We start from the raw sequence: 16,597 nt of genomic DNA, 5'->3' as shown, positions 1-16,597 counted from the left end.
GGTAAATTGGAAGTTATTTAAAAGATATTTTGGAACCTTTTTATTTATTTATTTTTTTTAGATAGGAGCAGTTCTGGAAAAGGTGAAATCCCAGTATAAACATGGGTATGAGCTTTGCAAAAAATATAACTGGGGTTTATTGTCCTTGTCAGTCTCGTCAGGTATTGACTTTTATTATGAAATCTCAGTTGCTTAGTAATTTATCAGGAACCTATGTAGTAGCTGACAAACCTTTTCCCAGCAAATATTAGAAACAAATTTGTTCCAATAAAAATTGAAATCTGCATCTTGTTGAAACAAAGCACGAAAAACCCCTAAAGCAGTTATTCTTGCAGTAAAACGTATTTTACCCACTGAGTTGCTTTCAGAAATAAGAAGTTTGGCGGAGCTGAGCTCAGCGTGGTGACGTCACAAGTGTGCGCCACGTCCACCCCTGACGTTCAATGTCAGCTGGCACACATTTTGCTGTTTCTTTGATAACACGGATATTTTACTAACTTCCACGCACAGAGCCGCACACACAGCTTTCTGTGGCTGGTCTCAGGTTGTCAGTCCAGCGATGATTCGTCAGTGTCTAAAATGCAGAGGTAAGCAGCGAGTCTGACAGCTAAGTGCTACAATGCTAACATGCTAAAAACACTTACCTAACCTGCACACTGTGTATCTTTACATAGCATTTATATGTGTATATAAAAGTAATGTTAAATATATTTCTCTTTTGCTAAAGTTAATATTATTCTAAAAATAAACCGCTACGTGGGACATTTTGCAGTTTACTCTCTTGGTAACTTCATGTCTGCACCACTGTTTCATTCATAAGCTCAGCATTTCGGTTGTTTCTAAGCAGAAAAAAAAGTTAAATAAAATAAAAAAATAAAAAAAACTAGCCAGCAAATTTGTTTATGTTGCATGTTGTCACATTCAGAGGTTATTTAAATTGACTTATAGGCAAAGGTAAGAATTAAAACATGTTAAAAGGTAAAATTTGATTTATTATATTATACAAATAAAAAAACTGTACTGATAAAGGTAAAGTGCACACACATTTTACTGAATAATTACTGATGTACTAAAGCTGTAAAAAAATAAAAGAGATGGATGAGAAAATATATGATGAATAAATTGCAATTAAATGTATTGTATAAAAGTGCAAAATAAAACTACTGACAGTTTAGACAAGAATTTATAAAATACAACTGATTAATTAGGGAAAAGAAGATTTTAGCTCATTTTAAAAAATAATTATATTAGGGGAAATAGCATACTAACTAAACGTCATTTCATCTAGTCTGTATGAACTCCAGTTTCCACTATTTGACCTACCAGGCTTCAGCAAACATATCTTCAATATATTTTGATCTCAGATCATTCAGAGACTTACAGGCAATAAGTAGGGCTTTAATTTTATTTCTTTTTTATTTAACCAGAAGCCGATGCAAGGATCCAAGAATCAGAGTAATGTGCTCTTTCTTCTTGGTGTTTGTCAGTATTTTAGCAGCAGTATTTTGAATGAGCTGCAAATATCAAATGGTCTCATTAGGCAGGCCAGAAAGGAATGCATCACAGTGATCTACTCTACAAGCAATAAAGACATGATTATATTTCAATTAAAAAGTGCCTTGTGGTTTTAAATGTTTTGGCTTTGGAACCTTGATGATGTGTTGCTTTGTTTCAGCAGTTCCAGTTCTGCAGCAGAGCACTCGTGCTTACAGTATCTTTCCAACCCCACTTGACAGCGAAGAGAAGGAAATGCTGCACCGAATTGTGCGTGTGGACCATGCAGGTGAATACGGTGCCAACCGCATCTACGCTGGCCAGATGGCAGTGTTGGGTCGATCTAAATCTGGGCCTCTCATCCAGGTATGGACACACACCGGCTTGAGCACTGTCTGCATGATCTGTAAAATCACACACATTCTTTAACCTTCACTCGACAACGTTTCGCACTGATTCTTTTGAGTGCCAGCATATTTGGACATTGTTTAATACCCAATAATCATGGGAACAGTGTAACCAGCACGACTAGATTTGAATGCAGTGTTATTTATATAGCTCCAATTCACAACATATGCTCTTAAAGCACTTCAGATAGTAGGGAGGATACTTTACAAGTTTTAAACAGAGAAACCTAACAATAAAAAGGTTCCTTTTGATTCTTTTTGAGCAAGCAACAACTCCATTTATGGTGGCTTTCAGGTGCTGATTGAAATGATCAAGCAAATCAATGATGTGGCCTTAGGCAGCGGAACAACTGGACAACACTGCAGACCAGTTTCTGATTAACAACTTCCTTTCTGTAGCTCAGATATTTCCATACAACTGATGTGGTGTTTTGTTTTTGAAAAACAGGTCTCTCTTTTAACTTTTTTCTCCCGTTCCTTTTTCATTTGCTGTGAACATGTGGAGCCTGCATGTCAACAAACTCTGTCTTGTGAATAAAGTAAAAAATCCGATAGATAGATAGACAGATAGACAGACAGATAAATAGATGAACAATATACAAAAGAGCATTAACTTGCAAATTATGCTGGTAGCTTAAGTTGCCTAAAATGCTGGTATTTACAGAAATGTGCAATAAAAATTTTAATATTTACAATAAGGTGCAAATTGGCAGTATTTACAATAAATATAGAGTATTATAAGAGTGCAAAATGCAATAAATAGACTATCCAAGAACCTTCAAATCAGAGTATCAGACAGACTTCTGTTGTATATTAGCCTTATTTAATCTTGCTTCCTGCGATATGACTATTGTGTACATTGCAATGTTGATGCTCCGACAATATATTGTGCAGCTCTAGTTGTCAGTTAACAAGTCAATATGGTGTTTTTTATATTTTGGGGGACTATGAGTTAAATAGCAGTCAACACCATGGCTGAGCATTTCCACCTGAAAGTTTCAAAAACACAGCTTCAGACTTCAGCTCTTTCGTAACAAACCTATGGAACCAAACCTGTCAGCTTGCTGTGTGGGGCTTTATGTTCTTCAGAATGCATAGTGCAGAGTTACATTTAAACCATTATAAAGTAGGAGTGGGTCATTTTCATGGAGTAAACTTCTACTACTGTGTAACAGGAATGAGTTTTAGGAGTTCAATCAACTACCAGAGAGGGACTTTAAAGTTATTCAAACAACATTTTCTTTTAAACTAAGTCAAAAGTAACATAGCAGGTAAATCTGTATTCAGCAGGTCAGTGGTGGTTGATCTTTTGGATTTAAGTGAGGTACTGTGAATGAAAAAACAAACAAGAAAAGTAGGTCCTAACAGCAACAGGGAACAAGACAGAACAAGGAGTAAACATAATTAGCTGAGGTACTTGCAAGGTCAGCTGTGAAAGAAAGACAGCAAGAGGGGCACTAACTGTGTCTTAGGTGGCAACAGTGATTCCAGAAGCTTAAACTTATACACAAAGGCACTGTAGCTTGTTTGATTGCTTTATTGTGATTGACAAAAAGAAAAGGTACATAAATATGTGTGTTTTACTGCATGATTTTTCATCCTCCATGTAAATGTTTGTTTTTCTATAGGAAATGTGGGATCAAGAAAAGAAACACCTGCAGAAATTCAATGAAATTCTCTCTGAGAACAGAGTTCGACCCACAGCACTGTTACCACTGTGGAACATTGCTGGGTTTGCATTAGGTTGGTACAGCACACAAACATACAGTGTTTTACAAAATGATTAGACAAATTTGAAGAATGAAACAAATGCAAGAGAAAATAATGATTCAATCCTTAACTGTGTCTTTGCTTCAGTCTTTAGAAGTTGACCCAAGTATTATTAAGTGCATGAGCAATATGTAGTTGGGTGTTTCTTTATTAAATTTCGAGTGTGTATTTCTTAAACTTTCATTTTAAATCTGCTCTAGGGGCATCCACTGCACTGCTGGGTAAAGAGGGGGCCATGGCGTGCACTGTGGCGGTGGAGGAGAGTATCTCAGAGCACTACAACAGCCAGATAAGAGCTCTGATGGAGAAAGATCCAGAGAGATACACTGAACTGTTACAAGTGAGTCAGCTGCTGTCGTCTCTGAAACTTCGCCCAGTCTTTTCACTTTGTACACAAAATCACAGACAGTGCATTAACCTTCGCAGTGAAACATGTCTACACTATCTGGCCCTGACGTTAACGAACACACACTCAGAGAAACTTTTTTACCTCACTAAATTCTTAAGCAGAGGCAGTGGAAATATAACCACAAATTGAGGACCACGATAGGGAATGAAGTTATTGTTACAAACCAAGTTGAATGTTAATTAAGTCTGGCATACATTATGATTGTTGCACTGTCACCCGCTGCCATCATTTCTGCATATTTTCCATCATTTACTTACATTACTAATGAAACACATCCATCAACAGTGTTCTAAATTACTGTATTTATTGAGTCTTGTGCCAACATTGCACCTCTGTGAAGCTGAAAGCCTGTGTGATCACAATATAATTCCAACCTTTTCAATTTGTATGTGAGCACAATGTAAAAATATGTGCCTCAGCATTTAGTTGAGAAAATAATTATAACTTTAAAGCATCCAGTTATGTTAACTGGACTTCAGTATTCTCCAAATTAGACAAAAGTGTTGTCCGATATCCGATATGCTGATATTTTTTTGCATATATAGATATATTCACATATTTTTTCCACCTAAATGAAGAGAACATCAAGCCTCTCCTGTTCTGAAATTAACACGATAATGTACCTACTCTTATTGTGATGACCCACTTGCGGATATGAAATATAATGCGTTTCAAATATGCACATTCACTGTGCAAAATGAGAAAACTACCTGTGTATAAAACATGCCATATCTATTTCTGTGTGACATTTTCAAACAAAACTGACATTATCTTGCATCTGTAGTTTGAGCGTTGCTTAAAAAAACTATGCTTCATTAGTTCTCTACTTATCACAAGTCATTTTCATTGTAATTATTGAATCATTAATTATCATAAGTTGAGAATTTGCCTCATATGTTTTAAGCTTTGATTGCTCCAGCGTGTGCAGGCAAGATAATCAGACTCAGGATATTTTGCACGCTATATTTACTAAACTGTTGACTTCAAGTGGTCATCAGTTTGTGTATTGCATATATCATTTATATCTTTTCTAGTTTGGACACCTTCCACAAGCCACAGTAGCTGCAATAACACATGACAGCACTAATTCTTCATGGATTAGATTTGGCATTTTATCAAAGGGTTGTCATTATGAATGTGACTGGCACGCATACTGTCAGAGCTGAAGTGACCATACCGCCCTGGATATTTTCCAGATAGGTCAAACCAGCGCTCAACACATCAACACGGACCTCCTTTGAAACGGAGCGTTGCATCTGTTACGTTGTCTGATCATATTACGCTCAAAGTTTCATGTCTTATTCATTTGCAGCTACTTTGAATTGAAAATGGGTTCAATGTGTAAAGAACACATCATATTGAACACCGTGTATAGATGAGACATGAATAAATATGACTTACACACATAATTTAAAAACTTAGTTTGATGCTGACTTTTGTCACTTGAGTCAAAAAAGCTTGAGACTTTTGTCTAGTAGAGCACAGTGCTAATGCAGGGAAATCTACAAACGTTTGCTAATTCAATGAATCATTTTGGGATATATTTTGATAGGTGATAAAGGAATTTAGAGATGATGAGATGGAGCATCATGACACAGGACTGGAGCATGATGCTGAAATGGTAAGTGTATTTTATAATATTCTGCTGAGATAAACACACATTATCATGTTCAGGCAAACATGTAATTTTTTTTAAAATTGCGGAATTAATCACTTTTAGAACAACCATTTTAAATATACATATAGGAAAAAAAATGTTTGATTCTGTGTTGCATGATGTTCCTTTTGTTTTCTTTTTCTTTGTAATGTTTGTTGTTTATTGGCTTTCATTCATAACCACCCCAGCTTTCTGTGTTTGAATACTTTGACTTCATTAAAAACTTAAATCCACATTAAAATATTTACAAAACACACAAATATCACTATTGATTTGTTAACCTACTTTGCCCCCTGTACAGTTTCATTGCAAGTTATTTAAAAATCTGCAATCTAAGTGTGTTTTTCTTGCATTTTAGGTACCTGGATACTGGCTAATGAAAAATGTGATACAACTTGGTTGCAAAGCTGCAATATATGTTTCTCAACGAATCTAATTCTGAACTTACAACAGTTCGTTTTGATATTTTGAATTTTTCCTTTTTTTGTGAGTTAATTTGAATTTGTGTTCAAATTCTGCTCCTTTTGAGGCAATGTGTTGTACCTTTGTCAGATTAAACGTGTTGTACACAAGCATTTACTGTTACCTGAATGGATTTAATTATGATTGCTACAGTATATAATAGATGGACTCTGTTTAAGTACAAAGGTGGAGGTGACCTTTGGTGGAATAAATGGATCTGTAAATGCTTTATTTCTCTGTATGAAGTTGCCTGTCTGAAAGTGATGTTGATGAGAAGATTGATTAAATAACTGATTTAGAATTAAGATAATCACTGAGTTTATACAATACACAGCCCAGTTAACTTGCATAACATCCTACCAATGTCCTTATCATGCTATAAGTTTCTTCTGTATTCCTGTACCTCTAAAAATTACAATTAACAATGGTCTACTTGAAGATCTTACGCTTGCCTTTGACCAAAAGAAAGACAACCTGACATACAGAACACACGATAAGGGCGTATTGATTCCAGCACACTCACACTATCTCCCTACCTTTCAACAAACTCTCCTGTTTCACATGTAATACTTCATATATCAAGCTGAGCAATGACTTGTCATCCTGGCCTAACTGCTAAGCGCCCTCACACAGCTGTTGTGAGTACATCAGGTCACCGAGCAAGAAGGATTGACAAAAGGCTTGTCCAGGGGCCCCTAATCTATTAGGCCTTTCATCAGGCTGAGCAGGTTGAACAAAATGTCCATTCCCCTTTGAGTCAGTATCAGTATGTCCCCACTGTACACCGAGTTCTGATCCAGAGCCCTTTTACCCTTAATTTAGCCTTTTCGAGCCTGGGGGTACATGTGCTGTGATTTACAGCCAGTAGCAGGGGCTTAAAGGACTTCAGTGAAATCCTGTGATTTGACTCATGACTCTAGCGGGGCGTGATGGCGTTAACATCATATTATGTAATCCTAAATGCTCCAGTAAGAGGCAACTTAACTTTCCTTTTGGTTCTGAGATGTTACCAAGAGGCTTCCCCACACTTTTGCTTAGGATGATAGTTGAAACATCTACAAGAACCAAAAAGAAGTCCAGTTACCTTTTACTGAAGGACTTAGGATTACCACGATGTGGATGACTGAGAAAATACACAGAAATGATATGTTATATAGGAAGTATATTATTATAAATTAAAGGGAAAAAAACAATAGTTCGAGCCTTGTAAGATGTTGGGCTATCAGAAGAGCTTCAGCTGAGAAGCTGGTGGAACTCTGGAGTAGGGACAGACTGATTATCAGCCTGGCCAATTACAATGGTCGATATTTGGCATTTTTCCAATTATCAGCATCTGTATTATTACTGAGCGATTATTTGCCCTACTTCAGGTCTGATGCAGCCTCCTCTCTCTGTCTGTAGTCACTCTGTGGGCTTAGAAATGTCTCTCAAGCAGAGACACTTCTAGTTAAAACTGAGCAAGAAACACAAGCTGTTGTCACAAACCAGGAAATTATCTTCTCTCACAGTGGCTAAGGTGATGCTAACGGCTCGCAGCCATGTTAGAAGGCAGCCACAAATGACCCCGAAACTGTGTCTGGAAAACAATAATTAATAGTGCTTTAAGATCTGGACCTTAGTGGGCAGTAAAAGACACAAAACAGTAAAGATTAAGAAAACAGAAGAACAGCAGACGTAACTGCTGGAGAGATAATTATCAATCTGTGTCGATCTCACATAAACTGATGAAAGCATCCTGATTTAATCACTCCTATTTGTGTTTTACATATTAAGTTGTAGTCACCCTTACTATTGTAGAAGTCTAGTTATGAATGACGGGTTCTCTGCTATCATATGCTGTTAAAACATTACATCTAATGTATATCAGTTCCAAATATCGGTTGTAAGCCTTTCATGATCACCCAACGATCAGTATCAGCCCTAAAAAAACATATCGGTCGATCCCTTGAAAAACTAAGAAGAACGCATTGAATCTAAAGTGTTTGTGAAGCACACACGAGACACAAACACACACCCCCTTCTCTCTGTCACAGACCACAGCCATAAAGGCAGAGAGAGACTTTTCACTCTAAGCATATGTATTTCTTAGGTCTTATTTTTCTTATTATTGAATGTATGTGCTTGTATGTTTAACCATTTTATGAGTTTACCTTCACATAGCCTAAAGTCTACCATCTGTAAGTTTATTCTTATGTTTACAGCTTTTATTATCATCTCAGGAACCATATGAGAACCATATCGTGTTTGGTGTCATTCTAATCACTTATTCGGTGTTATTTCAGAACTGCGATCATCATAAATAATGAACAATTGGATTTGTACATTTATGAAATGAACTAAGAGTAAGTTATAAAGGTATTTGACCTCTGACTTCTCCTGGACAGTGAAGTGCAACACCATCCCTTGGGAGGAACACATCCATGATTGGTTAGATGCTGATTTGAATTTGGCTAGAAAAGTTTCTATACAGAGGAAAGTCACTGGAATGCAACTGGGCTTAAGAATAGAACCAGCTCTTGAGAACAAACAACGAAGAACAAAGAGAAGATCGGGCTACAAAAAAAAAAATGACATCATCATCAAAGTCCCTTTGAGACTTAGTTTAAATTGATAATTTTCTCAGCCAAGCTGAAAATGGTGCCCCTAAATTAACAAGTGTAATTTTAGTCATAAAGTGTAGCTTCTACCATTAGGTGTGTTGCAGCCTACACTTTTTACTACATTGTTTGGTTCCCACGTATGAGCCTAATTTCTCCAACTTTTGCTCCACTTTACATCGATTTGATGCTACTTGCAGCCCAACATGAAGCCCTATACTGCCCTCTGGATTCAACAAGTGTTTTCTTGAGGCCTTTCCTTTCGTTTGTCCCTGTTGTGTGCATCGATGGCTGTACTAAAAGTGTATCAGAGAGATGAGCTGTAACCCAAGTTTGCAGATCTATTTTGCTCAGCATGAGGTCAGAGGAGTTATTTTAGCTGGGATGGGTTTGCATATCAGACCTGACCTCAGGGGTTAATGTGCCGTTTGGCCTCCATTCCTTAAAAATAGGATCTTCTGCACCGTCCGTCAGCTCAGTTAACCACTGAAGTTAAACAACCTGCCATGTTTGTTGTGATGGTGCAAACTATTAGCCTAATGTTAGTGTGTCCTGTTGTGCATTAAATGTCCATCAGCTAATCAGAATTAGTCAGTTGTGAGCATTGGCCCCCCAATTCATTATCTTTCAGTTCTTTCACCCCTTTTCTTTGTAGTTGTGCAAAGAATTATTCCATATACAAACTAATCCCTGTGAGAAAAATGTATAAGCATTCTCACCATCTTATCTACACTAAATCAATGGTAGCATTTGGTTATATAATTATTTGTTTTGATGCGACAATGACAAAAAAGGCCTCAAACTCCCTTTCACAGTAATAGGAGGTCACCCACTCTAAGCGTAAGCAACATGAGACAGCAAGCAGCTTTGCACATCAAAGTTAGATCATCATACATTATCTGAGCCCCAGCTTAATAGTGCAGACAGTTTTATAGCAACTGTTTAAATAAAGCAACAAATGTACAGCTCCATTTGCAACTCCATGTTGGGTGATGAAATTACTGATAAATAAAACCTGAAGTGATGATGCAGTCTAATAACGCTTAAACTCACCATCTAAAGCAGCTTCAGTGTGCAGCTATAGATGTAATACATTTTCAGTACATCACCGATCTCCATTCTGTGACCATCAGGAGTTCACATGCATTGTTTAGGTTCTTTTCTCAGAATCACTTCCAAAGGAATCTGCTGAAACGCTGACTGAGAAACTGGCAACAAGAATTTGAAGAGAGCAATAAAACTTAACTAAACTGGGACTGTCTTGCTACCCGTGAATAATTGCGGTTGTAAATTTTAGAGCAGCACGAATAATACAAGTCTCTGTAAGTCATAAAGTCCTTTGGATGCAGATGGTATTACTTCTTGGCTTTGATATGTGCAGTCTGACGGTTGTCGGGCCTTTCTGGGGTTTATAGTTACTGATAAGTAGCATAAATTCCATCTGAGGCACTGAGAGCACAGGAGAGTTATGTGGATGTAATTATGACTTCACTTAAGAAGGCAACTTTCAGCACATTGTCTCTCAGGTTTTGTAAATGCACTAAATGTGAAATGTATTTCTTCTCTTACAGAGTCATTTTAAAATGATGGAATCTGCAGAATTGTCCTGATATATGCACAGCTTTTGGAGAGCCAGATGTGAGCTGTAAGACAAGTCATCATCTTTATTATAGCTTTGCTTGAGGACACAAGATACTTCTGTTTGTACATTTTATTGTAAGAGCTTATGTTTCTGTTATATTACATTGCTTATATTTCAGTGCTCCACATGCACTGTCCAACTTTCTGAATGCTAGACTATCATTTTTATAATGTTTTGAGCTGTTGACCATTGGACTTTTAAGTGAAGTTTCACCTCACATGTAGATATTTTTGTGCATTTGGATGGAACAAATAATCTGACAAACCTTTTGGTTCAATCACGTAGAATTTTAGAATAATGCAAAGTATTTCAATTAAAGAAAATGGAACCAAACTAAAATGCCACATAGAGGTGTTTTGTGTCAGATCATGTCAAGGACTTTGGTCCCAAATCCAACCATCTCATCTCTGCTGAAAAGGATTGCTATGAAAGTTTGTTCATGGAAAAATCGTGACTGGTGATCCTCTGATTTCCTCCTCTAACACCACCAGCAAGTTTGTGCAGACCTTCATGTTTCCATCGCCATTCTGTAACTGTTGCAATCCTATTGTTAACAATTAGCTTAAAGCTCTGCTGTACTTTTATACACTCATTAAGCCACTAGCTTGGCTCATTTATTTAGTTAATGTAATGGAAGTAATTCTTTAATCATGCAGGCCCACACAGTTTGTGCAAATCATGTCTACTCTCTTCAGTCCATAAACTGATTTCTTGGGCATTCATGCAGCTTACTCTACAACATTTTAGAAAAATCAACCTAACTTGAAGTATATTATAGTATATTACAATTGTTTAATGTATAGTCATTACATAGTACATGATTTAATCACTGTTCACTTGAATTTATAGTATGTTTGATTATACACTACATTTTCTGACTGATAAATATGAAGCTGCAGCCTGCGGCCTGTTCGCTTCAAGACAGACTCCTTTACTAATATCACCATGAGGTTGTCACAGGACTGCAGACTTAAGGAATACACAGTGCCTGGCCAAGAAGTACTGTGACACATCATGTTTTTATACTTTGGTTTTATTACACATAAAAGTATCTGTTTTTATATATTTAACAGGTTGATCAATGAGCTTTTAGTGTTCATGAAAGGTGGATTTAGTTAACTGTGAAGGGAGCCGGATTAACAGGGTGCTTAATTTTGACCAAACAGACACTGAAATTTTCCAAAATGGGAAGCTATTTCTTGAAGGTATTGGTCTGCATCCACTTGCATTTCATAATCCCCCTTTACACCAAAATTAATTATCTTGTAATTCGCTTTTTCTACTTGTTTTGCTGAGGATTTCATGAGTTAAAACCCATCAAAATGGGGAAAAGATTATTTTATCTTGGCATTCCATATCTATGAAACTATCTGACATGAACTCGGGGAACATGATGCTTTAATCATTAATCTGATGAGAGGAGCTCAGTTAACTGACAAGGGTGATAAAGCCGACACAGATGCTAACTGTCATGTCACCATAAATTTTATGTATGAATCACGCGCATGCTTTTAAGATTGCATTGCCTCGACTATTTAACAAGGTGTTTCTCAGAAGTGAGGGGCCATTAGATCAAAACTGACTCAGCTGAGCTTTTCATATACTTGTGGTTATCCAGGTCAACTATTCACATGCAGCAGCATGGGATGATTAACAGTCACACTCTATAAATAGTAAACATTTTTACTGTTCAATGGTATGTCTGTACATATAAATACCTGTGGTGTGATGTCACCGTATGCTTCAGAGTACTGCGCTGCACAATATAGGTAGATTTGCTGAATTTCAAGGATTTCTGATCTCTAATTCATTGATATTTTTCATGTCTTTACAATAGCGAGATATACACAAATACATGTTTGTGCTGAAAGACATACACTGTGCACCTGACTGAGGGGTGTGTGGCCTGAAAGAATGACCACGTGTCCACATGTCTTTATAGTGTGAAGCGACAACACGATGCAAAGGGCTGACATCACTTGAGCTGGAATCTCTGATTTATGGCCTGCAGTGCAGAGCTGTCCACCAACTGTTAAGGAGAAAGAAACAACACACCAAGGTCAGTCTTCTAGGAAGGTTAATCTGTGTAAAACTTCTACATTTCCAATTTCTCCACATATATAATTTAACAAAATTGCTTGCAGAAAACTACCACAAACAAAATGATGGCAAAGATACCTCGATCATGTTTTAGATATTTGCAGGTGCGTGTAGGATCTGTTTCTTTCAAACAAATTCAGTTCTTAACATATAGGACTGCAAACAAAACCATGGTACTTATCCAAATGTTTTTGTGCATTTGGATGGAAAAAATAATCTGGCAAAACTTTTGGTTCAATTTTGTGCAAAATATATGCAATAAAATCATGGCATTAAACTAAAATGTCACATAGAAACATTTTTGTGTCAGATCACGTAATCAGTCGAGGACTTTGGTGCCACATCCAACTATCTCAGCAACTACTGAAAGAATTGTTATGAAAGTTTGTTCATGGATAAATCCGGACTGGTGATCCTCTGATTTCCCCCTCTAACACCACCAGCAAGACTGCCACGTATCTTGTAAAATATCTCCATGTCTACTTTATGAATTACACAAAATCATGTAAAATCATGTTCCCATCGCCATTCTATATTTGATTAAACCATCCTATTTAATGGGCAACCACACATCAAAGTGTTTGTGTGTCTCTTGCATTGGATGGGGCTTTGCACAATTGCTTCCACTTGGTGTTGTGCGATGGTTTGTCGATCAGGTGGTAGGACTTATGTGAAGGACCTATTGTTGAGCATGGTGTGACCCACCCTCGCTGGTATCCATCAATGTAGTGACAGGCCTGGTGGTTCATCCAGCATGACTCCAAGGCCACGTTGCTGCTCCACTGTGTCATGTGCCCCAAAGACACTTCAGACACACACACACCATCACCACCACTACCACCAATCCATATACTGTGAGAACCAGTGGCCCACTTAGGTAAGAGGACAACATCAAAGGCTGTGAACTTATGGCTGCAGGACCCAAGTCGAAATCACATCCATTAGAAAAAATTAGCATTTATATTAAGTTGCACAATTCTTTTCCCAACCTGTTTATTCTCAAACTGACTGAAATTGTACTTATATGAAAGATCCAGAACCTAATGAACCTAAAGATTTCAAGTGGACAAATCTGCACATGCTGTTGTGACATAACGCTTTTACTCCTCTGATCTCCCTGTTTGTCCTTTGCACATCTTTGACTGTGTTGTGGCATTCAAACTCAATGCTGTACATATTTTGCCTGGATGAAGATGCGTCTGGCACGCCAGCGAGGACAGTTGGTTGTGAGGTTTTCAACGAGCTGCAGCCTCTCACCAAATGTATTCATTTGTCATCTCTCCTTTTGTATGCCTTCCATTACACCCACCCGCCTCTCCTTGAATCCAACACCTTGTATCCCTGCCATCGACCCCTCCTCCATCTATCACTGTGATGCATTGGCAGTTTGCAGAAGGTTACCACGCAAGACCTCTTAACACCTGGTTTTAGGGATAGTTTTGCTTGCCCCACCTGCTAGCCTCCCGCAGTGGCCTAGCGCTTTACACTCATCCCGCTAAGACTCTGTATGTTGCCCTCACTGATTAAATGGAGTGCTCTGGCAGTGATACGGTGGCCAGGTCTCAGATCTCCTCCCTGAGGCTTGTTTTCTTGGAAAGATGCCACTCTTATCTTGAGATGGGTACCGGGCCCTGATACTAAATGAGCCACTGGGCAAAATTTTTAAATACTGGACTACTGATGCAGAGAATGTTTGCTGCCACAGGAGAAACAAGTTGCTTGCATGTTGGTGCAGAAACACAATCTGTGGAAGCATTCAGTAAAAATTTATCAGGTACAGAATTTGTAGTTCTTTCCTTGATAACCAGGCACACTATGTTTCTAGCAGCCAGAACATATAGTTTAGTCAGAAATTCAGAGCATAGTTTCACATTCAGAGCACACAGCACAGAGGATTTCACCATTTGGAGGCTGCAGGTAAACTGTCGGACTTTATTATCAGTTTTTCTATTCCTGGATGTTGGTGTTAGAGGTAAAAGAAATGCTTCAACTGTTTTCTTCACTAAACTCATTTTCATGTGTCTTGGGAAGATGCCACTCTTATCTAGGCATGGGTACCAAGCCCTGCAACTAATTGAGCCATGGGGTGAAATTTTTAAATACTGGACTACTGAAAAGCTCTGACAGTAAGTAAGTAACACACAGGTGATGATGGAGGAGAAGCAAATATCTAAAACTGTGATTAAACTTCACTACAGATAATGCAGAAAATGTTCTTTGCAACAAGAATGACAAGTTGTTTGCATGTCAGAGCAGAAACACTATCAATCTGTGGAAGCATTCAGTAAAAGTTCATCACGTAGCTACAGAACTTGTAGTTCTTCCCTCAACAACCAGATAGGCTACACTATGTTTGTTAGCAGACAGAACATGGAGTTCGGTCTGAAATTCAGAGCATAGTTTCATTTTTTATTTTTTTTTTTACAGACAAGTAAAGTAGTTACAAAATAATTTTAGGTGAGAAAGTAGTTGTAGAAATGTCATATCTCTGATCAAATGATCAAGATAAAGCTTGCTTAATAATTTACTCCAATAATTTCGGAGATGTGAGTGTCCCAGCTATAAGCTATTCAGATGACCGGACCGTCAGCCTCACTGTAGCCGCCAAGAGCAGCCTTATCTCGGCAAGACTTTTTAAAATCTGGTTCATTAGATTATGTTTGTGCAGACAATAAACCTCTGGATGTTTGAGGTCAAATAGCAGCTATGTGTGTAGAATGTAGACTAATCTACTTTGTTAATAATAAAACTATAAACCCATCCATCCCTGTTTATGAGGTATATCCAGATAAAACATGTGGTCCTATAAAACAGCCCTGCAAGCATCAGATGGTACAGTTCAACTGCATCACAAACTACAGCTGTCAATAAATCAACGCCTCTAAAACATCAAATAAAGATTTGTAACAATCTTAGAAACCTCAAAATACATGCATATGAATTATTTTCATCTTAAAACATAAAGAGGCATGGCTGTGTTGCCTGAACTTGCCATCATGTCAGTCATCGACCAGGGGGTTCTGGATAGCTCTCTGTGATCATCATTATGCAAATAATATGCAAATAATGCCCCCTCAGACTCTTCCCCTCCAGGCCAAAAGAGGGACAGAAGTTGTCTTTGAAAACAGAATTTTGAAAGATTTAAAAAAAAAAAAAAGTGAACATTTTAATGTCATTTTCAATGACAATTTTTTTTCAATGACAACCTATACTCTTCCTGTTTTAGTGCCATAGTACTTCAACTGTTTTCTTCACTAAACTATTAAAATATTACAGTAACAATACTGTCAAAGTCCTGCATTAATTTTACACTCAGAAGTGAAAAAATTTAAAAGGTTTTATTAGCACAATGTGCTAACATTTACTTAATATCTGTTCTAGGTGGAGCTTTTATTTCTGATATAATGCTGGACAGTTTATTGAAATACATTATATAATATTTTATTTTTGAGTAAAACCCTTGACACTGTCCACAGTGGTCTGATCCTCCCATCAACACAACATTAGTGTCTAGTACATGTAAGAACATAAAGTCATTTATATTTGGTTCTTAATTTGTTTAGTTTTTTTCTCTTAAAAAACAAAACAAACAAAAACAATCTAAAAGTACCGATAAGAATATCGATAAAAGTACTGGATCAATAAGCAGTATAGGTTAAAAGATAAAAGTTGTAATGCTGTTAAAATCTTAGCAATAACCACCCCTACTCTTACCTCCTATTAATCACAGCACTCTTTCCACCAGCTATGCCTTCCACTGCTGGTGACAGCACAGATTCAGAATGAAACTCTTGTAGACTGTCAAATTACACGCAACATGACAAGGTGACCTGCAAGGTGTGATTGTGTTATGGATCAGAGCATAGCAAAAAGCTTTGTTAGTTCTATTCTTGCTGCAACATACAGATTTTTACTAGTCTTGAAGCTAAAGTTTACTCATCCAATAACTGTGTTTGATCATGTAGTTGAATTTTGATCTTGTTAGCTGCGGGTCACAACCTTTCGGTGCTGTAGTGTGTGCATAACAATCTAACATATGCCTGCTGTCTCTGGCTCATT

At 37.4% G+C, this 16,597-nt stretch overlaps 1 protein-coding gene across 2 annotated transcripts; it reads left to right on the top strand.

Annotated features, from left to right (window-relative positions):
- Positions 1 to 395: 395 nt before the first annotated feature.
- Positions 396 to 6,430, top strand: coq7 (coenzyme Q7 homolog, ubiquinone (yeast)). Of its 2 annotated transcripts, none has more exons than XM_035956894.2 (6): positions 396 to 587; positions 1,679 to 1,860; positions 3,530 to 3,644; positions 3,872 to 4,011; positions 5,633 to 5,701; positions 6,096 to 6,430. In XM_035956894.2, the coding sequence occupies exons 1-6, from the start codon at positions 560 to 562 to the stop codon at positions 6,171 to 6,173; spliced, it is 612 nt and encodes a 203-aa protein (XP_035812787.2). In that variant the 5' UTR covers positions 396 to 559; the 3' UTR covers positions 6,174 to 6,430. The 2 variants fall into 2 exon arrangements, with proteins under 2 accessions (XP_035812787.2, XP_054866261.1); XM_055010286.1 differs by having other exon boundaries at positions 1,676 to 1,860.
- Positions 6,431 to 16,597: the final 10,167 nt, after the last annotated feature.

This window comes from Amphiprion ocellaris, chromosome 4, assembly GCF_022539595.1.
Source record: "Amphiprion ocellaris isolate individual 3 ecotype Okinawa chromosome 4, ASM2253959v1, whole genome shotgun sequence".
Lineage (NCBI taxonomy): Eukaryota > Metazoa > Chordata > Actinopteri > Pomacentridae > Amphiprion > Amphiprion ocellaris.
The sequence above is the reverse complement of the archived record's forward strand: the minus strand, read 5'-3'. Positions and strand labels throughout refer to the sequence as shown.